This window comes from Balaenoptera acutorostrata, chromosome 16 (genome assembly GCF_949987535.1).
Source record: "Balaenoptera acutorostrata chromosome 16, mBalAcu1.1, whole genome shotgun sequence".
NCBI classification, from domain to species: domain Eukaryota; kingdom Metazoa; phylum Chordata; class Mammalia; order Artiodactyla; family Balaenopteridae; genus Balaenoptera; species Balaenoptera acutorostrata.
Window position 1 is genome coordinate 33,723,917 of NC_080079.1, and position 22,559 is coordinate 33,746,475.

Below are 22,559 nucleotides of genomic sequence, written 5' to 3' on the forward strand. Positions count from 1 at the left end.
TGAGGTTAAGTAGAGAGAGAGAGGACACTGTCTTTCTTAGCATCAGTTCTATTTTAGAACACAAAGAGAATTAATGCTAGGTGTTAATAATTCCTTTAAAAGCCATTCTTCCAGGGACTAATGCCCAAGATAAAATAGACAATGGTTTGTAATGAAATAAGTTCATTTCAAGAAGGAAACTAGTAGCTTTGTCTCTTAGATCATATAGTGAATTTTATGCACTTCTGTGCCTGCTTCTCTCAGGAGACAAGTTTCTGTGGGTTTACAAGGAGGAATAAGGTGGAACTTAAAGAGTTGTTCAGGAACCAAGTAGCATTAACCAAATCAAAGATGTGGTTTACCAGCAAAGAAACTGCCTAGTCAAACTTAGGTCATACGCCTTAATGAGAGGACCAAGGAGTGAAAAGAGAAGGAAAGTTTGTATCCGACCCTTGAAGAGGTTCTAAAGCACCCTTCAGTTAGAAACCATAAATTGACAGATAAACATTTTCTAATGTTCCCTGATGAAAATCTTATATTAGGGGACAAGTGGGCTATTTATCATCCTGGTTATGTATTTTCTTCATAAAGTTTTGTTACTGCTACAAAGTTAATATGATTGCATAAACATGATTCATCGAGTGATAAGCCTAAATTTAATTTTGTTAGATGAAAATGTACACCTTTTCCAAAGGACTTGCTATAGCTATTCCCTGTAATAAAATCCAGAGTTTTAACTTTGCTTCTGGCAAATGCTTGCTTTTAATTAACCTAGCACCTTCCTCAACCACAGGCAGCTTCTAAATTATAGCTCGGTAGTGTGAGGACTTCAAAGTCAGCCTGCGTGAGGTTAAATTCTGGCCCTGCTAGATGTGAGATCTTGAGTGAAATGGAACTGCTGTGAGGATTAACTAATTTAACATATGTAAAGTATTTAGAACAGTGTTTGTTTAAAAGTAGGCTCTTGATAAATAATAACATGTCATATATTAATAATATTATTGCCCAGTTTGTATTTGCAAAGCCAATATCCTAAAACACAGCCAGCCAAACAAACATTGCTTCTCTGTAAAAATGGTGTCCAAGTTTCAAGTTGGGATTCAAGTGATAAATGAGCTTAAACTGAATGTTCTGCAGATAGTGGGAAAATGGCTTTCTTTGTTACAGGTCACAGAAGCAGGACTGGGTCTTGGGTACTTGGTCAAGGAGACAAGAAGAGAGAGAAAGAGAGGGGGTCCTAGGTATCCCCAGCCCCAGGTACCCCCAGCAGAGCCGGGGGTGGGGTGTTGGTGGGAGGAGATCATGTTAAGGTCTGGGCTGGGCAGAGGCAGTCAGCTGTCCCTAAAGGCTGTTAGGAGGTAGGTGTTTGTAAGGCTGGGATGTGTCTGCACCATCCTCTGTGGAGAATAAGTGATTGGTTTCTTATCATTTTATTATTTTGTGTGTGCACATAAGTGTGTGTGTATGTGTGGCAAATCCTGTAACTCTGATCTTTTCTCAGATCCTCTACTTCCTCATGCTCAGCTTTTTTATTTCTATCCTTGTGGGTTGGATCATCTTCCAGAGAAGTCTCTAAGGAGGTTGTTGGGATGGAAGAGCAGAGAGTACTCTGCATTCTCCTGTAAGGAAGGGCAGGGTGACTGAGGGCTGTTCCTAAAATGGTGACTGCTGCCACGGGTGCCCATGCCTTAAGGACTTGGGTTGGTATTTGAAGGGTGTGATGGCAGGCATTAATTACAATAGCCACCATTTATATGCCTTTATAATGCAAAACTCCTTATTTTACATGCACCCTCTCACATAATCCTTACAACAATCTTATAGAGCATTATGATCATTCCCATCTTACAGATTACAAAACTGAGGCTTAGTAAGATTTAGTCACCTACCCAGGTGACACAAATAGTAAGTGGTGGGGGCAAGATTCAGGCCCAGACAATGTGACTGCAAGCTTTGAGCACTTACTCATCCCAAGCAGCCTCCATTCTAAGGTTCTGTCTGAACTTGTTATCTACTTATATCCAATTTCTGCAAATGGACAAAACCTTTTTAAGCTGCAGCATTTTAAAGAGGGTCAACAATATCGGGTTTTTTTTTTTTTTTTTTTTTACATCTTTATTGGAGTATAATTGCTTTACAATGGTGTGTTAGTTTCTGCTGTACAACAAAGTGAATCAGCCATATGCATACACATATCCCCATATCCCCTCCCTCTTGAGCCTCCCTCCCATTCTCCCTACCCCACCCCTCTAGGTCATCACAAAGCATCGAGCTGATCTCCCCGTGCTTTTCAGCAGCCTCCCACCAGCCATCCTTTTTACATTTGGTAGTGGATATATGTCAGTGCTACTCTCTCACTTAACAATATCGTTAATAAGAACTTGCAGCTCCTATATGACCCAACACTCTTCTCTATACATCTAAATATTCTTAATTTCCATTTTCCTACAATGGTGCTATACGCTACTTTTATGCTTTCATGACATACTCACACAGGCAAAACTCATTATTCTTCATGCTGGTAAATTTGAAAAGTCATTATTAATGAGCTTTATAGGTCATATGAAATGTAATTGGAATATTTTTAGAATTCAGATGTTCCTAAACTACAGGAACTAGAAATAAAAAAAAGTTGAGGGTTCTACAGTGACAAGAAATGCCTTAAACATTGTAGGAGAAAAGATCCTGCCTTGCAGTTGATCACGTGGTCAGGTTCATGACCCAGCTCTGCTAGGCAGCACTTAGGCAAGTGACTTCACCTCTCCGGGTACCACTTCTTCATTTGTACAGGGAGATGATGAGTTGGATGAGTTGACCTTAAGATCTCACTGACATTCTGAGATTCTTTCAACCCTGTTCCTTTCCTGCTGAGGTCTTCAACTTCTTATGATCATTTTTTCTGGGGTTTCTGTGAGTGTTTTGAATGGGTGTTCTGGCAGGAGTAGCTGAGATATTTGAGAAAAATTATTAGAGCACCCTTTGGGCTGCGTGAACCAAAGGACCATGAGATTGCCCCTTCTTTCTTTGATGTCATTTTCACAGGGTTGGTGGCTGCCATGGGAACAGGGGCTGGAGGTTATTGTTTATAGAGTCTTTGTTTCAGCCAAATCAACAACAAAGCACAGTTCCCATGGGTTTTGGGATCTGGAAATCCCTTTTCCACATACAACCCTGTGCTGGATATTCTAATGCGGGACTCTGGATCAGGAATGGATTCCCAAGTCCTGGCAGATGGTCCCAGAAACAGTGCTCGCTGATCTGGTTTCCGTGAGTTTTATTAAACACCCTCACCCCCATCTTGTGCATTCAGTGGTTCTTTTCAAAATAGCAGTCATGTGGGGTAAGAAAACTTACTGGTACTGAGGTGCATAAATTTCAGTGTGAGGATTTCAATAGGACTTCACAGGTATTGTAAAAGAAATATTTGCATTTTTGTGCCTCTTTTCTCTTTGTAAGAGTGCTTACAAGCGGAGTCTGGAAAATTGGAAGTGGAAGAGCAATGATCTTAGGATGTAGATGATAAAATGATTAGGGAGGAGACAAGGGAATAAGCAGAAAATTGGAAATAAAGATTTCATGAGAGGTGATGTTATGAGGTAAGAAATTTATCACTTGAAGGAATCCCAGGCAAAAGGAAAGGACGGTAAATGAAAGTTCAGAGGCTTGGTCTCTGAGGCTCAACCAAAGGTAGCATTCCTAAAAGTATTTTAGAAAGACTGACACCTGTAAGTAATATATTACACCTACACACACACACACACACACACACACACACACACGGCCCCAAGTGAAGGCTGTTATAAAACAGTCATGTGAAATTTTATCTATTCAGGGATGATGTATCCCTTATAGTAGGATTTAAGGAAGGAATTTCAGCCAGATCTCAGTATGAAGAACAGGCATGCTTCTCTCAAACATCTGTTTGATTTTTCTTTACAAATACTGTGAATCCCGATTCCCTCTTTCCTATGGTCACTATCTCAGAACAAAATTTAGTCACTGTAAAGACTATACAGTATACATTTCTGTATGTTTTATTTTTTCGTATCCTATTTTCCTTTTTCCTTAATATCTTCAATTATTTATATTTATTCATATAAGCATCTACAAAATATTTTCCCTTTTCCTTAATATCCTCAATTATTTATATTTATTTTTGTAAGCATCTACAAAATCTTTAGTGGGAGGATGTAGATATATACATAGATACCTGTGTATAGAGAGAGGTAGATAGAGGTAGATATAGATTAAGGACTTAAGTGGCTATGAGATGCTTCTTTGTACTTATTTGTAGATGGTCCTCTCTCTATACATAGAGTGGCACCAATGTCAGCAAAAACTAGTGAGAAAACTTTCAAATAATCTTTGACTTGAGATCAACTAAGAAGAACAATTGGTAGAAGCTACTTGTGAGATTTGAGCTTTAGGGATGAGGCATTGTGTTAAGGGCGGTAGTGGTTAATCTTTGAGCACCTGGGTCCTCTATGGGGGAATGAGCTAGGAAGCGAGGTTTGAAAAAAAGCCCAAAGACTTTGGAGAAACCTGGAATACAGGTTCACCTCCTTAATAATAGCATTCGGGATTCAGATACAAGGCGTTCATTTGTGTGTTCACAACAGATTCTAAGGATCCAGCACTACAATTCCAAAAAAATTATTTTCCAAAAACGCTGTCCTCCTTCCCAGTGTAGGCTCATACACACACACACAACCAGGAAAGGCTCTGCAAAACAAACAACAATGTCTCACAAGGACTCGGAGACAACCGCAAGGTATGACACATGAGTACTCAACACAAATAAAACCTTTTGTGGCCAAGATATCAAAGTCAGTAGATGTCATACTTTTGGATGGTGCTCAAGGCTTCCTCCAGCTGGGCCAGGCTCTGTCATTTCAGCTGGGCTTGACCATGAGTAAATGGCCTTGAAAAGATGCAATGCCTGCCCTAAGACCACTGATTTCTGAACTTCTCATCTGGTCGTGGGTTAAGCAAGCATGTCTGGCTAGATTGCCATGCTTGTCAATAAATAGCAATTGAAACAACTGATCAATTACAAAGCTGCAGATGCCACCTGAACATGAGTTACCACCTGCCTCAGAATCATCAGAGGTTGTGGGGAGCTGCAACAGTGCTGATTTCTGGGTATGACTAACTCCAACCCTACTAACTCAGTATATTTGATTTAAAAATATGCTAATACTTACCCCTGTGCCCCACCTAGTGATGAATAAAACCCTTTTTAAAATTTTATTTTTTTAATTGAAGTATAGTTGATTTATAAAGTATACTATGGATACTATTTACAAAGGATACTATATATCCTTTTTCATATTCTTTTCCATTATAGTTTATTACAAGATATTGAATACAGTTAGTTCCCTGTGTTACACAGTAGGACTTTGTTGTTTATCTATTTTGTATATAGTAGTTTATATCTGCTAACCCCAAACTCCTAATTTATCCCTCTCTCTGCCTTCCCTGTTTGGTAACCACAAATTTGTTTTTTATGTCTTTGAGTCTGTTTCTGCTTTGTAAATAAGTTCATTTGTAACATATTTTAGATTACACATATAAGTGATATCATATGATATTTGACTTTGTCTGACTTACTTCACTTGGTATGATAATCTCTAGTCCATCCATGTTGCTGCAAATGTCATTATTTCATTCTTTTTTATGGCTGAGTAGTATTCCACTGTATATATGCACCACAACTTCTTTATCCATTCATCTGTCAATATACACTTAGGTACATGTATCTTTTCAAATTAGAGTTTTCTCCAGATATATGCCCAAGGAGTGTGGGATTGCTGGATCACATGGTAACTCTAATTTTAGTTTTTTAAGGGACCTCCATATTATAATAAAAACCATTCTTATAGAAGCTATGAAATAAAGGATCATGGTTTTAATCCTGAAATTTAATTTGTTAAATTTTTAGAAATGGCAGGATAGCTCTAATTTTTAAAAAGGGGTAACAGATAGCAAGAAGTTAAATTATGAGCAGTAATTTTAGAACAGAGCAGCCAGATTAGACAGGTAAATCCTAATTCAGAATTGGTAAATTTTAAAGATAAAGAAGCACAGCTTACTGATAAAGGTGGTGAGTTTTTATTAGGTTTGATCTGAAACCAAGCTGGAGTAGGAAAAAGAAGAAATGAGCATCCCAATTTTTAAAATGTAAAACTTACTGCCATCGGGCTTTATCCTTCAAGGAATTTTTCCTAGAGCTGTTCCCTTCACTGGAGCTGTCCTCCTCCTCTGTCTCCAGATTTCGACTGCAGCTCCTGATGATCTGAAAGATGCTGTTGACGGTGGACTCCTTCTCTGAATTCTTTAAGCCATTCTGTCCCACTCGTTGTAAGAAATTATCTTGTCCACTGTAATCGGCTACAAACTACAGAAAAATATATTGAGGATTTGTGATTGCAACTTCACATACTACATCTAAATAACCTACTTAGCTAGGGAAATGAAATCGTAACAGTCATAAATAATGGCATTTGTGCCTATTTTACCGGGGGAAAGAAAACCTCCAGGAAAAACATTTTTTTCCTTTCACCGCATGAAATACTAAAACTCACTCTTGTTTCCACTAAGACAACTTTAGCCCCTCTAGGAATCAACACTCCACTTTGAATTTACAACATAAAAAGCAATATTATTTCAAGGTTCCCTAGGGAGAAGATTAGCCACTTTACAGAGGAAGGACAGGGTTATTTTATCCTTGTAGTGAAAATTGAGAAAAACCATGACAAAAGCGTATTATTCTATGGAACTGGATAAAATTACTGGGGCCCAAGAAAATGATGGAGAAAGGGGGACATTTTGCTTTATTTCCCATATATCTTACGGTAACACAGAGGCTTCCTGGTGGTTTATAAGCTCTTATTGTCTGTATTTGTGATCAGGAAGTTTCTCCCATCAGAAGTCAGAGTGAGACAGGCTGGGACCTGGGACCCTTTGCTGGGACCTGGGACCCTTTGCTGAAGTGCTGCAGTGCTTGCACCTGGACACACCTCTCCTCCAGAAACAAAATACAAAGAAACTGTACGGGACTAAAAATAACTGTGTGCATGCACAGTTGGGGCAAATTCTAGACCCAAAAGATACAAAGAGACCAAAAAAAACCCAACTGCCACTTTTTTTTTTTTTTTTTTTCAAACATCTTTATTGAAGTATAATTGCCTTACAATAGTGTGTTAGCATCTGCTTTATAACAAAGTGAATCTGTTATACATATACAATATGTTCCCATTTCTCTTCCCTCTTGCATCTCCCTCCCTCCCACCCTCCCCATCCCACCCCTCTAGGTGGTCACAAAGCACCGAGCTGATCTCCCTGTGCTATGCGGCTGCTTCCCACTAGCTATCTATTTTACATTTGGTAGTGTATATATGTCCATGACACTCTCTTACCCTGTCACATCTCACCCCACCCCCTCCCCCTATCCTCAAGTCCATTCTCTAGTAGGTCTGTGTCTTTATTCCCGTCTTGCCACTAGGTTCTTCATGGCCTTTTTTTTTTTTTTTTTTTCCCTTAGATTCCATATATATGTGTTAGCATACTGTATTTGTTTTTCTCTTTCTGACTTACTTCACTCTGTATGACAGACTCTAACTCCATCCACCTCATTACAAATACCTCCATTTCATTTCTTTTTATGGCTGAGTAATATTCCATTGTATATATGTGCCACATCTTCTTTATCCATTCATCTGTCGATGGACATTTAGGTTGCTTCCATGTCCTGGCTATTGTAAATAGAGCTGCAATGAACATTTTGGTACATGACTCTTTTTGACCTATGGTTTTCTCAGGGTATATGCCCAGTAGTGGGATTGCTGGGTCGTATGGTAGTTCTATTTGTAGTTTTTTAAGGAACCTCCATACTGTTCTCCATAGTGGCTGTATCAATTTACATTCCCACCAACAGTGCAAGAGTGTTCCCTTTCCTCCACACCCTCTCCAGCATTTATTGTTTCTAGATTTTTTGATGATGGCCATTCTGACCGGTGTGAGATGATATCTCATTGTAGTTTTGATTTGCATTTCTCTAATGATTAATGATGTTGAGCATTCTTTCATGTGTCTGTAGGCCATCTGTATATCTTCTTTGGAGAAATGTCTATTTAGATCTTCTGCCCATTTTTGGATTGGGTTGTTCGTTTTTTTGTTATTGAGCTGCATGAGCTGCTTGTAAATCTTGGAGATTAATCCTTTGTCAGTTGCTTCATTTGCAAATATTTTCTCCCATTCTGAGGGTTGTCTTTTGGTCTTGTTTATGGTTTCCTTTGCTGTGCAAAAGCTTTTCAGTTTCATTAGGTCCCATTTGTTTATTTGTGTTCTTATTTCCATTTCTCTGGGAGCTGGGTCAAAAAGAATCTTGCTGTGATGTATGTCATAGAGTGTTCTGCCTATGTTTTCCTCTAAGAGTTTGATAGTGTCTGCCCTTACACTTAGGTCTTTAATCCATTTTGAGTTTATTTTTGTGCATGGTGTCAGGGAGTGTTCTAATTTCATACTTTTACATGTTCCTGTCCAATTTTCCCAGCACCACTTATTGAAGAGGCTGTCTTTTCTCCACTGTATATGCTTGCCTCCTTTATCAAAGATAAGTTGACCATATGTGTGTGGGTTTATCTCTGGGCTTTCTATCCTGTTCCATTGATCTATATTTCTGTTTTTGTGCCAATACCAAACTGTCTTGATTACTGAAGCTTTGTAATATAGTCTGAAGTCAGGGAGCCTGATTCCCCCAGCTCCATTTTTCGTTCTCAAGATGGCTTTGGCTATTCGGGGTCTTTTGTGTTTCCATACAAATTGTGAAATTTTTTGTTCTAGTTCTGTGAAAAATGCCAGTGGTAGTTTGATAGGGATTGCATTGAATCTGTAGATTGCTTTGGGTAGTAGAGACATTTTCACAATGTTGATTCTTCCAATCCAGGAACATGGTATATCTCTCCATCTATTTGTATCATCTTTAATTTCTTTCATCAGTGTCTTATAATTTTCTGCATACAGGTCTTTTGTCTCCTTAGGTAGGTTTATTCCTAGATATTTTATTCTTTTTGTTGCAATGGTAAATGGGAGTGTTTTCTTAATTTCACTTTCAGATTTTTCGTCATTAGTGTATAGAAATGCAAGAGATTTCTGTGCATTAATTTTGTATCCTGCTACTTTACCAAATTCATTGATTAGCTCTAGGAGTTTTCTGGTAGCATCTTTAGGATTCTCTATGTATAGTATCATGTCATCTGCAAATAGTGACAGCTTTACTTCTTCTTTTCCGATTTGGATTCCTTTTATTTCTTTGTCTTCCCTGATTGCTGTGGCTAGGACTTCCAGAACTATGTTGAATAATAGTGGTGAGAGTGGGCAACCTTGTCTTGTTCCTGATCTTAGTGGAAATGGTTTCAGTTTTTCACCATTGAGGACAATGTTGGCTGTGGGTTTGTCATATATGGCCTTTATTATGTTGAGGAAAGTTCCCTCTATGCCTACTTTCTGCAGGGCTTTTTTTTTTTTTTTTTTTTTTTAAACATCTTTATTGAAGTATAATTGCCTTACAATAGTGTGTTAGCTTCTGCTTTATAACAAACTGAATCAGTTATACATATACAATATGTTCCCATTTCTCTTCCCTCTTGCATCTCCCTCCCTCCCACCCTCCCCATCCCACCCCTCTAGGTGGTCACAAAGCACCGAGCTGATCTCCCTGTGCTGTGCGGCTGCTTCCCACTAGTTATCTATTTTACATTTGGTAGTGTATATATGTCCATGACACTCTCTTACCCTGTCACATCTCACCCCACCCCCTCCCCATATCCTCAAGTCCATTCTCTAGTAGGTCTGTGTCTTTATTCCCGTCTTGCCACTAGGTTCTTCATGGCCTTTTTTTTTTCCCCTTAGATTCCGTATATATGTGTTAGCATACTGTATTTGTTTTTCTCTTTCTGACTTACTTCACTCTGTATGACAGACTCTAACTCCATCCACCTCATTACAAATACCTCCATTTCATTTCTTTTTATGGCTGAGTAATATTCCATTGTATATATGTGCCACATCTTCTTTATCCATTCATCTGTCGATGGACATTTAGGTTGCTTCCATGTCCTGGCTATTGTAAATAGAGCTGCAATGAACATTTTGGTACATGACTCTTTTTGACCTATGGTTTTCTCAGGGTATATGCCCAGTAGTGGGATTGCTGGGTCATATGGTAGTTCTATTTGTAGTTTTTTAAGGAACCTCCATACTGTTCTCCATAGTGGCTGTATCAATTTACATTCCCACCAACAGTGCAAGAGTGTTCCCTTTCCTCCACACCCTCTCCAGCATTTATTGTTTCTAGATTTTTTGATGATGGCCATTCTGACCGGTGTGAGATGATATCTCATTGTAGTTTTGATTTGCATTTCTCTAATGATTAATGATGTTGAGCATTCTTTCATGTGTCTGTAGGCCATCTGTATATCTTCTTTGGAGAAATGTCTATTTAGACCTTCTGCCCATTTTTGGATTGGGTTGTTCGTTTTTTTGTTATTGAGCTGCATGAGCTGCTTGTAAATCTTGGAGATTAATCCTTTGTCAGTTGCTTCATTTGCAAATATTTTCTCCCATTCTGAGGGTTGTCTTTTCGTCTTGTTTATGGTTTCCTTTGCTGTGCAAAAGCTTTTCAGTTTCATTAGGTCCCATTTGTTTATTTGTGTTCTTATTTCCATTTCTCTGGGAGCTGGGTCAAAAAGAATCTTGCTGTGATGTATGTCATAGAGTGTTCTGCCTATGTTTTCCTCTAAGAGTTTGATAGTGTCCGCCCTTACACTTAGGTCTTTAATCCATTTTGAGTTTATTTTTGAGCATGGTGTCAGGGAGTGTTCTAATTTCATACTTTTACATGTTCCTGTCCAATTTTCCCAGCACCACTTATTGAAGAGGCTGTCTTTTCTCCACTGTATATGCTTGCCTCCTTTATCAAAGATAAGTTGACCATATGTGTGTGGGTTTATCTCTGGGCTTTCTATCCTGTTCCATTGATCTATATTTCTGTTTTTGTGCCAGTACCAAACTGTCTTGATTACTGAAGCTTTGTAATATAGTCTGAAGTCAGGGAGCCTGATTCCCCCAGCTCCATTTTTCGTTCTCAAGATGGCTTTGGCTATTCGGGGTCTTTTGTGTTTCCATACAAATTGTGAAATTTTTTGTTCTAGTTCTGTGAAAAATGCCAGTGGTAGTTTGATAGGGATTGCATTGAATCTGTAGATTGCTTTGGGTAGTAGAGTCATTTTCACAATGTTGATTCTTCCAATCCAGGAACATGGTATATCTCTCCATCTATTTGTATCATCTTTAATTTCTTTCATCAGTGTCTTATAATTTTCTGCATACAGGTCTTTTGTCTCCTTAGGTAGGTTTATTCCTAGATATTTTATTCTTTTTGTTGCAATGGTAAATGGGAGTGTTTTCTTAATTTCACTTTCAGATTTTTCGTCATTAGTGTATAGAAATGCAAGAGATTTCTGTGCATTAATTTTGTATCCTGCTACTTTACCAAATTCATTGATTAGCTCTAGGAGTTTTCTGGTAGCATCTTTAGGATTCTCTATGTATAGTATCATGTCATCTGCAAATAGTGACAGCTTTACTTCTTCTTTTCCGATTTGGATTCCTTTTATTTCTTTGTCTTCCCTGATTGCTGTGGCTAGGACTTCCAGAACTATGTTGAATAATAGTGGTGAGAGTGGGCAACCTTGTCTTGTTCCTGATCTTAGTGGAAATGGTTTCAGTTTTTCACCATTGAGGACAATGTTGGCTGTGGGTTTGTCATATATGGCCTTTATTATGTTGAGGAAAGTTCCCTCTATGCCTACTTTCTGCAGGGCTTTTATCATAAATGGGTGTTGAATTTTGTCAAAAGCTTTCTCTGCATCTATTGAGATGATCATATGGTTTTTCTCCTTCAATTTGTTAATATGGTGTATCACATTGATTGATTTGCGTATATTGAAGAATCCTTGCATTCCTGGGATAAACCCCACTTGATCATGGTGTATGATCCTTTTAATGTGCTGTTGGATTCTGTTTGCTAGTATTTTGTTGAGGATTTTTGCATCTATGTTCATCAGTGATATTGGCCTGTAGTTTTCTTTCTTTGTGACATCTTTGTCTGGTTTTGGTATCAGGGTGATGGTGGCCTCGTAGAATGAGTTGGGGAGTGTTCCTCCCTCTGCAATATTTTGGAAGAGTTTGAGAAGGATAGGTGTTAGCTCTTCTCTAAATGTTTGATAGAATTCGCCTGTGAAGCCATCTGGTCCTGGGCTTTTGTTTGTTGGAAGGTTTTTAATCACAGTTTCAATTTCAGTGCTTGTGATTGGTCTGTTCATATTTTCTATTTCTTCCTGGTTCAGTCTCGGCAGTTTGTGCATTTCTAAGAATCTGTCCATTTCTTCCAGGTTGTCCATTTTATTGGCATATAGTTGCTTGTAGTAATCTCTCATGATCTTTTGTATTTCTGCAGTGTCAGTGGTTACTTCTCCTTTTTCATTTCTAATTCTATTGATTTGAGTCTTCTCCCTTTTTCTCTTGATGAGTCTGGCTAATGGTTTATCAATTTTGTTTATCTTCTCAAAGAACCAGCTTTTAGTTTCATTGATTTTTGCTATTGTTTCCTTCATTTCTTTTTCATTTATTTCTGACCTGATCTTTATAATTTCTTTCCTTCTGCTGGCTTTGGGGTTTTTTTGTTCTTCTTTCTCTAATTGCTTTAGGTGCAAGGTTAGGTTGTTTATTCGAGATGTTGCCTGTTTCTTGAGGTAGGCTTGTATTGCTATAAACTTCCCTCTTAGCACTGCTTTTGCTGTGTCCCATAGGTTTTGGGTCGTCGTGTCTCCATTGTCATTTGTTTCTAGGTATTTTTTGATTTCCCCTTTGATTTCTTCAGTAATCACTTCGTTATTAAGTAATGTATTGTGTAGCCTCCATGTGTTTGTATTTTTTACAGATCTTTTCCTGTAATTGATATCTAGTCTCATAGCGTTGTGGTCGGAAAAGATACTTGATACAATTTCAATTTTCTTAAATTTACCAAGGCTTGATTTGTGACCCAAGATATGATCTATCCTGGAGAATGTTCCATGAGCACTTGAGAAAAATGTGTATTCTGTTGTTTTTGGGTGGAATGTCCTATAAATATCAATTAAGTCCATATTGTTTAATGTATCATTTAAAGCTTGTGTTTCCTTATTTATTTTCATTTTGGATGATCTGTCCATTGGTGAAAGTGGGGTGTTAAAGTCCCCTACTATGATTGTGTTGCTGTCAATTTCCCCTTTCATGGCTGTTAGTATTTGCCTTATGTATTGAGGTGCTCCTATGTTGGGTGCATAAATATTTACAATTGTTATACCTTCCTCTTGGATCGATCCCTTGATCATTATATAGTGTCCTTCTTTGTCTCTTGTAATAGTCTTTATTTTAAAGTCTATTTTGTCTGATATGAGAATTGCTACTCCAGCTTTCTTTTGATTTCCATTTGCATGGAATATCTTTTTCCATCCCCTCACTTTCAGTCTGTATGTGTCCCTAGGTCTGAAGTGGGTCTCTTGTAGACAGCATATGTATGGGTCTTGTTTTTGTATCCATTCAGCCAGCCTGTGTCTTTTGGTGGGAGCATTTAATCCATTTACATTCAAGGTAATTATCGATATGTATGTTCCTATTCCCATTTTCTTAAATGTATTGGGTTTGTTATTGTAGGTGTTTTCCTTCTCTTGTGTTTCTTGCCTAGAGAATTTCCTTTAGCATTTGTTGTAAAGCTGGTTTGGTGGTGCTGAACTCTCTCAGCTTTTGCTTGTCTGTAAAGGTTTTAATTTCTCCATCGAATCTGAATGAGATCCTTGCTGGGTAGAGTAATCTTGGTTGTAGGTTTTTCTCCTTCATGACTTTAAGTATATCCTGCCACTCCCTTCTGGCTTGCAGAGTTTCTGCTGAGAGATCAGATGTTAACCTTATGGGGATTCCCTTGTGTGTTATTTGTTTTTTTTCCCTTGCTGCCTTTAATATGTTTTCCTTATATTTAATTTTTGACAGTTTGATTAATATGTGTCTTGGCGTGTTCCTCCTTGGGTTTATCCTGTATGGGACTCTCTGTGCTTCCAGGACTTGATTAACTATTTCCTTTCCCATATTAGGGAAGTTTTCAACTATAATCTCTTCAAAAATTTTCTCAGTCCCTTTCTTTTTCTCTTCTTCTTCTGGTACCCCTATAATTCGAATGTTGGCACGTTTAATGTTGTCCCAGAGGTCCCTGAGACTGTCCTCAGTTCTTTTCATTCTTTTTTCTTTATCCTGCTCTGTAGTAGTTATTTCCACCATTTTATCTTCCAGGTCACTTATCCTTTCTTCTGCCTCAGTTATTCTACTATTGATCCCATCTAGAGTATTTTTAATTTCATTTATTGTGTTTTTCATCATTGCTTGGTTCCTCTTTAGTTCTTCTACATCCTTGTTAAATGTTTCTTGCATTTTGTCTATTCTGTTTCCAAGATTTTGGATCATCCTTACTATCATTATTCTGAATTCTTTTTCAGGTAGACTACCTATTTCCTCTTCATTTGTTAAGTCCAGTGTGTTTTGAGCCTGCTCCTTCATCTGCTGTGTGTTTTTCTGTCGTCTCATTTTGCCTATCTTACTGTGTTTGGGGTCTCCTTTTCACAGGCTGCAGGTTCGTAGTTCCCGTTGTTTTTGGTATCTGTCCCCAGCGGCTAAGGTTGGTTCAGTGGGTTGTGTAGGCTTCCTGGTGGAGGGAACTAGTGCCTGAGTTCTGGTGGATGAGGCTAGATCTTGTCTTTCTGGTGGGCACGTCCACGTCTGGTGGTGTATTTTGGGGTGTCTGTGGCCTTATTATGATTTTAGGCAGCCTCTCTGCCAATGGATGGGGTTGTGTTCCTGTCTAGCTAGTTGTTTGGCATAGGATGTCCAGCACTGTAGCTTGCTGGTCGTCGAGTGAAGCTGGGTCTTGATGTTGAGATGGAGATCTCTGGGAGATTTTTGCCGTTTGGTATTACATGGAGCTGGGAGGTCTCTTGTGGACCAGTGTTCTGAAGTTGGCTCTCCCACCTCAGAGGCACGGCCCTGATGCCTGGCTGGAGCACCAAGAGCCTTTCGTCCACACGGCTGTCCTGGAGCCTTCTCCCCCAAGGGATGGGAGCTGTTTCACTTTCTGTTGAGCTTCTCTTGAACCAGATGAAAAGGGCCTCTGAGTTTCTGTTGGCGCAGTCAGCGTTTGCAGTATCTGGAGCGGGCAGGATCTGGGGCCTTGGATTTACGCGGGCCGAGGGAGACGCTGGCTAGTTGAGAGCAGGTGGGCGCTGCCTGGGCTGCCGGCGGAGTTTCAGCTGCGGAGCCAGCGCAAAGCAAACGCACGTGGCTCCAGAAGCTCCTGAGGCGCGGCCGGGGGGCGCGTGGTGGGACCGCTCCTACTGCGCGCAGAGGCTGGCGGGCGGAGAGGCCCAACTGCCACTTTTGAAGAGTGGGGAGCAAAAGCAGGGTACTGAGCATGCCCCGTGCACACAGCACCACCAGAGAGGTTGGCAAAACACCTAAGCTACCCCTCTGGCCCGGCCCCTGGACACATGCCTACCCTCACCCCATATAAGAAACAAGCTCTCCCCACCCCCGCTCAGGGAGCAAGCAAGCAGGGGAACCTATTGTTTGTTCTCACTCCCCCTTGCTGCAGAAGGGGCCCCAATAAAGCCTTGCCTGAATGTCTTGTCTGGCCTCTAGTCAATTTCTATTGATTGGGGAAGGCCAAGAACCCCGGTCGGTAACAAGAGGGGCAGCTAGGCCATGAGATAGGTTGTTCCTGCCTTCTGAGACATGAGGGAGGCAGTGTGGGTGCAGCTTGGGGGGGCTTGCTTTAAGCTTTCTCCTCCATTTCTTGCATTTTATCCCCCCCTCATAAGCCAGGGAGATGCAAGCCAGTAGTGCTGCCGGCACCTGTCAGAGGTTCTAAGTCTCCCTGATACCAGGCGATGCTTTTGTTCCCAGGTGACCTGGAAGAGGCTACAGTTTTAGGAGATTTTTCTCACTGCCACTGAGAAGGGCTGTGTGTGAGTGTGAGAGTGTGTGTGTGTAAGGTCAGCAGTGGGTGCTGTCACCATGGTGAGAATGACTCTAGATTTCGGTGTGGGACTTCCAGGTATGGGACTCCTCAAAATTCTCTGTAAAGGTATGGGACTCCTCAAAATTCTCTGTAAAGTTCCCCCCTTTTAGTCCCTTCTTTCGTTTCTAAACACTATATAAGAGATTTCCAAATCTTCTTCCGTTTCTCAATGCCCCTTCTCTCCAATGCCAAATGCTCTGAGTCCAAGCTCTGTGGTCTTCTCCACGCTGGGGGTCAGGAATGAGAAGCAATGGGCCAGGGGGAACGGAGGCAGTGCGGTTAGGAGCCCGGAGCTTGTCCTTAGAAGACGTACCAGATTCCCATAAAGGAGGAAAGGAAGGCAGTGTTGACTTCCCTTCAGTCTTTCTTCCACTGATCCAAAAAAGTTACCACTCTCGCTTGACTTCTCGTATCCCCTGCACCCAGACATTCTCACCCAATAAGAGAGAAGAAAACCCCATCAACCTTTAAAAAAAAATCAGGAAACAATACCCACTTGCACTTGTACTTTCACATTGCCCCATTAAAGCTAACTTAATATTAAGCCCCAACAGTGTTAGTTGGCATTCTTTTCTCTGGAATGTTCAAGGACCTAACTGTTACCCAACACAGCAGTGACAACTGATAACCCTGGGCTCAGAAAGGTCTCTCTTCTGGCTTTAGTGAGTGACAAGCCAGGTGGCTACAACGATTCTCCAGACCATGAGGATTTTGAAAGGCCTCACCTCTAGAGTTTCTTCTTGGGAATTGTACCTCGGGCAAAGCTTCATGAGGCCGGAGGCTCCGTCAAGCACCTCACAGAGCTCCTTCAGAAACACCCCGCAGAACGGAACCACCTTACAGCCGGGGATGTGCAGCGCCCGAGTCACCACCTTCCTGTACTCGCAGGAAGATTCATGCTGGGCCATGGCGTCCTTCAGGCTCCTCATTGTCTCCAGGTCTGACTGGTCCATAAACTGCCACATTTTTAAAACTTTTCTTGACCTGTTACAAGTCAATGACATTTTTTTTTTAGACTGAAGGAGAAATAATATAATTTACAGTAAATAGCCTAAATTCCATTTTTTTTCATGTTTTCTTTCTGTTTTAATATTTATTTAGGATTCCCCAAATGATGTGAATATTACTTTAATAAATTGAAACAGAAAATTAAATAGGACAGATACATACAAAAATACATGTGGGGACTTCCCTGGTGGCACAGTGGTTAAGAATCTGCCTGCTAATGCAGGGGACACGGGTTCAATTCCTGGTCCGGGAAGATCCCACATGCCGCGAAGCAACTAAGCCTGTGTGCCACAACTACTGAGCCCACGCGCTGCAACTACTGAAGCCCACGTGCTCTAGGGCCCGCGTGCTGCATCTACTGAGCCTGCGTGCTGCAACTACTGAATCCCATGCGCCTACAGCCCGTGCTCTGCAACAAGAGAAGCCATTGCAATGAGAAGCCTGCGCACCTCAACGAAGAGAGGCCCCTGCTCGCCGCAACTAGAGAAAGCCAGCGCGCAGCAACGAAGACCCAATGCAGCCAAAAAACAAACACACACGTGTGGGAGGAGTTAATTTCAGAAGGTGGGCACTGAACTTAAGTTTGAGTTTTTCTCATTTCCCAAAAGGGAAACTTCCTGGGTAATATGGTTCCTACAAGTATTTATGGAGGATCGCCCACAGAACATGTGTTCCATCCACTCCTCTTGATCTTTTAAATGTTATTGGATTAGGCCAGTCCCGCAGTGATACCCACGAAGCCAGTTTTGACCTCTTCTGTTGAATTGCTTCTACTGAATCCAGCTTTGACATTAAGTCACTGGCCTGTCTTGAGGGACATTATCTTAAAGTATTTGTGCAGAACAGGATGTTAAATGAGATTTTTCCTATTTTGAAATTGCTGCTGAGAACAACAGCTGACATTGAACCCCACCTTCTAAAGAGAGGCAGAGGGTTGGCACCAGGAGACCCAAACTGCTCTGCCCTCAGAGGTCTCCCACCCTCCATCAGCAGAGGAACTGGGTCTGAGCAGCCACGTAGGGAATGCTTCTTCGGAGAGGGCTGTCGGGGCACCATATGTGAGAAGGAGGCAATCACCCAAGTGCAGGGGCTTCAAGGGAACTCCATGGAGAGGCTGATCCGTGTCCCGGCAGGTTGTTGGTCAGAGACCGACTGCTGTGTGACTTGCCTGGGGAAGTCTAACGATGAGAGGCTGCCTTGAGCTGCCTGATGGCAACATGAGGGAGAGTCTGGGCGGGCAAAGCGCTGGGTGTTTCTGTGAGTCAGGAATGGACTCTGAGAGTCAGTGGGGCCTGAGTTATCTTGAAAGGCCTGCCGGTGAGGTGACCTTAGTGGAAAAAGTCTGTGAGGGTAGGACTTGCAGAACTAGACACTGTAGGGGGGAGGACTGAGTAGTCAGCCAGGCCAGAGGTGCACTGCCCCTTACCAGGTAACGGTGCAGGGAGGTCGTTATGGGACAGTGGGTGACGTTAAGGCAGGTAACTAGGAAGTAACCCTGAAACCACCCCTCATGGCTCTCAGTGGAGGCTCCAAGGCCAGATCACAACTGCCCCAGTCAAGTAAGACGGGCTCCCTTTATCCCTCCACCCTTCTCCTCTCCTCTCCTGCCCATTTTTTTCTGCAGGGACCCTGAGTTGGAGGGAGAGGGAGAGAAAAGATAAACCATATCTTCCCACACTACCGCAGCTTTCTGAGACTGGTTGGGCTGCAAAATTGGGGAAAGAGTGAAGCTTTAAATGAGAAGTTGAAGTTTTGATTTATATCAGACTGGATTAAAAGATCATTATGTAATATCTAAGATATCCAAAAGACATAAAGAAGCACAACATGACAAACACCCACACATCAACCACTCAGTTTAAAAAAATAAAGCATTAATAATATGATTGAGGCCCCAGTGGATTCCTCCACGAGCCCATCCTCCTCCCTCTCTCACCACCGGGGACCACAACTGCAACTTTAGTGCTCTCCTTCCCTTACAATTCCTGATACTTTCCCAACACAGGCAGATATCGCTAAGCAGTTTGTAGAATTGTTTTGTGCATTTTTAAACTTCATACAAATGGTGTCACGCTGTAGGTACTCTTAGGCAACCTGCTTTTGTGGCATTGCCGTACGATTCTCAGGTTCATTCATGCTCATGGGCGTAGGTGAATGAGACTGCTTATTAACCACAGGAGTGACCAGGAAAGACACAGCGTCCCCAGAGACACAACCCAGAGTCGGGGGAAGGAGAGTCAATTGGCAGGTTTGAAAGACAGTGAGGTCAGAAAAATAAAATTGTCTCCTGATTTCACCCCACTAAGTTCAGCTTGTTCTACAACCAGTTCCTTATAAGGTGGTGAGAATCCTTTAGGGGCCATGGAGTAGAGGTTTAAATAAATGAAGTGAATACATGAATGAGACTTGGTTCTCATTATTTAATCATCCTTCTTTCCGTGAGTAATGGAGCCGTCTTAGTACTTTGGGGGGCAAAAGACAAACCTCAGTAAAGATCAATGATTTTTTGTTAGATTGAGAATTGACATTTTTAAAAAACCTTTATTTCTTTTTATGATTATAAAGGTAGTAGACGCCCATCGTAGATGACCTGGAAAATACCAAAAATATAGAAAATCCACCCATAGATCTTCCACCCACAGACAACATTAGGTATATTTCCTTCCAGTATTTATTCTATTTGTGTCTCTCTGGTCTAAACATTTTATAAATTTTGTTGTATAAATATTGCTTAGGTTATTAAGTATAGACTGCTTTGTTCCCATGTAGTTTTACGTATTTTATGTTACCTGTTTTCCAATGATATTAAAAATTTGTTATAAACATAATTTTTGGTGGCTAAATAATATTCCACTGTATGGCTGCATCATGTTATTTCCTTCATTTTTCTATTGTTGTTCATTTGGGTTATTTTATTTTATTATTTTAAAATTGAGGTGTAGTTGACACTTGGGTTATTTTATATTGACATTAAAATTGAGTAAATCTTGTTATATGTAAATCTTTGTACTTCTAACTGTTTCCTGTAAACAGCTGAGAATTTAGTTTGAGGAAGCAAAATGTACAAAGTATATAGAAAAGCAGTCACTTAACAGTAAGCGCCCCCTTCTCATCTAATCGTTTTAAAAATAAAAAACTTTCAGTTATCTTGGTGTAGTTCAATTACCTGTAATCTAAATATTTTCAGACCTGAAAGTACACACATGAGCTCTTCCTCCATGATCATTCCATCATAAGGACATCTAGCAACTTACCTCCTGTATATATTGTTCCAGCCAAAGAGCTATTAAACTTGGTACTTTTACCTATCTATTTGTAAAGATCAGTTCAGTTTTAAGCCAAATATAGGAGCATGAAACTAGTTAGCAGTGGGTCTGGGGTGCCCAGGAATCAGTGGTGAGGTTCAGCTGGTTTGAGGTTATTCCTCATCTAAGAAAGAGTTACCTGACTCTATGGACTTCTTGGATTTTGAATTCAAACTAAGTTGGGTCTAAAAGTCCCATTCACCCAAGGCCTCCACGGGTCATTCTGAGGCCATTCTTGTATCAAGAGAGTCTCTAATACAGCGGTCCCCAACTTTTTTGGCACCAGAAACCAGTTTCGTGGAAGACAATTTTTCCATGGACCAGGGGTTGGGGCGGATGGTTTCGGGATGATTCACGCGCATTACATTTATTCTGCACTTTATTTCTATTATTATTACTCTGTAATATATAATGAAATAATTATACAACTCACCATAATGCAGAATCAGTGGGAGCCCTGAGCTTGTTTTCCTGCAACTAGATGGTCCCATCTGGAGGTAATGGGAGACAGTGACACCTGAAGTGTGTTGCTTATGTCCAGTCTGCTCTGTAAGATGCAGCTTAATTGTCACTTGCCACTCACTGATGGGGTTTTGCTATGAGTCTGCAAGCAATTGACTTATTATAGTCTCTGTGCAGTCACACCTCTCTGCTAATGATAATCTGTATTTGCAGCCGCTCCCCAGCGCTAGTGTCACCGCCTCAGCTCCACCTCAAATCATCAGGCATTAGATCCTCATAAGGAGTGCACAACCTAGATCCCTCGCATGTGCAGTTCACAGTAGGGTTCAAGCTCCTATGAGAATCTAATGCCGCCACTGATCTCACAGGAGGTGGAGCTCAGGTGGTAATGCGAGCGATGGGGAGTGGCTGTAAATACAGATGAAGCTTTGCTCACTCACCCGCCACTCACCTCCTGCTGTGCGGCCCGGTTCCTAACAGGCCATGGACCACTACCGGTTGGAGACCCCTGCTCTAATACATGGTATGTGGCAGCCAACCTCCAAAGATCCACACGTCCTGCTGCAGTGTGGTCCCCACACATAATGAATCAGTGCTGGTCCTATGTGACCAGTCCAATATGGCAGAAGTGACAGTGTATTACTCCTGAGGCCAGGACATAAAAGGTACTGCAGCTTCTGCCTTGCTCTTTTGGATCGTTCACTGTGGAGGGAGTCAGCTGCCAAGCTGTGAGGACAGTGACATCCAGAAGAGAAGACGTGAAGTGCCCAGACAACAGTCTGCACCAGTGTGCCAGTCAAATACAGAGGATAAGCACCATTAAAATAGAACTATTTTATCATAATATGATCATTCTTTTTTTTTTTTTTAAGAAAAGTAACACAAGTTCTTGTAGAAAATTTATCACAAAGAGAACCATATCATCTGGATAAAGCCTCCTATTCTCCCAGTATTTTTCCTATTTTTCCTTCTTTCGAGCTATGCTTGGTGCATTTGTATGACCATTTCAAATGCCAATGACATGATCATTTGAGTTTATTCTTAGTTGAGAAAGTTCAAAAGGACAAAAAAATTTCCAACTCAGAATTTTCCCCTCCACCCCCAACCCTGAATCCCTATGTAGGGCCTGGAGAATCAAAGAAAAACCTTGAAGTGTTATGAAGCAAGATCTATTTATAGATCTATCTATAGATTTATAGAACCCTCAATGGGAAGGTGAATCTCAGACAACAACAACAGCAATCACAGGTCCTCTTTCTGGAGCCTTACTACATGCCAGACACACATACTCAACATGTTACATTATCACATTAAATCCTATGTAAAGGGGTAGGTGCTTTTCATTATTGTCTCCATTTACAGATGAAGAAACTGAGGCTCAGTGAAGTCAAGTAACTTGCCCAGATCACACAGCTATTCAGGGTGGGGAGCCAGGATTTGATTCTCTGCTATTCTCATTCGACCATTCATACTCTTCTCCTTCACACCACACTTTCACCTGCAAGAGTGAGGAGCAGCTACTTTGTGCAAGGTAACCGAAGCTGAAACGGAATAAGGCGGGAGGCTTTATTGGCAGAATGGTGATCTTATTATTAGCTTGATGGAGAAGGCGTAAGAGCAGGATATCACAGAGCTTAAGG

General features: G+C 40.9%; 1 protein-coding gene across 6 annotated transcripts in view; it reads right to left on the bottom strand.

The window, feature by feature from the left end:
• PLCE1 (phospholipase C epsilon 1) overlaps positions 1-22,559 on the bottom strand; it is a 319,414-nt gene that overhangs the window by 70,518 nt on the left and 226,337 nt on the right. For all 6 annotated transcript variants that reach the window (XR_009005599.1, XM_057530499.1, XM_057530495.1 and 3 more), the window contains 2 exons: positions 16,870-17,128; positions 6,171-6,376 (listed from right to left, as the gene is read on the bottom strand). Coding sequence is in view for 5 of the 6 variants with exons in the window: in XM_057530499.1 (XP_057386482.1) it covers positions 6,171-6,376; positions 16,870-17,128 (465 nt within the window). In the remaining variant the exon portion in view is untranslated. The remainder of the gene's footprint in view (positions 1-6,170; positions 6,377-16,869; positions 17,129-22,559) is intronic.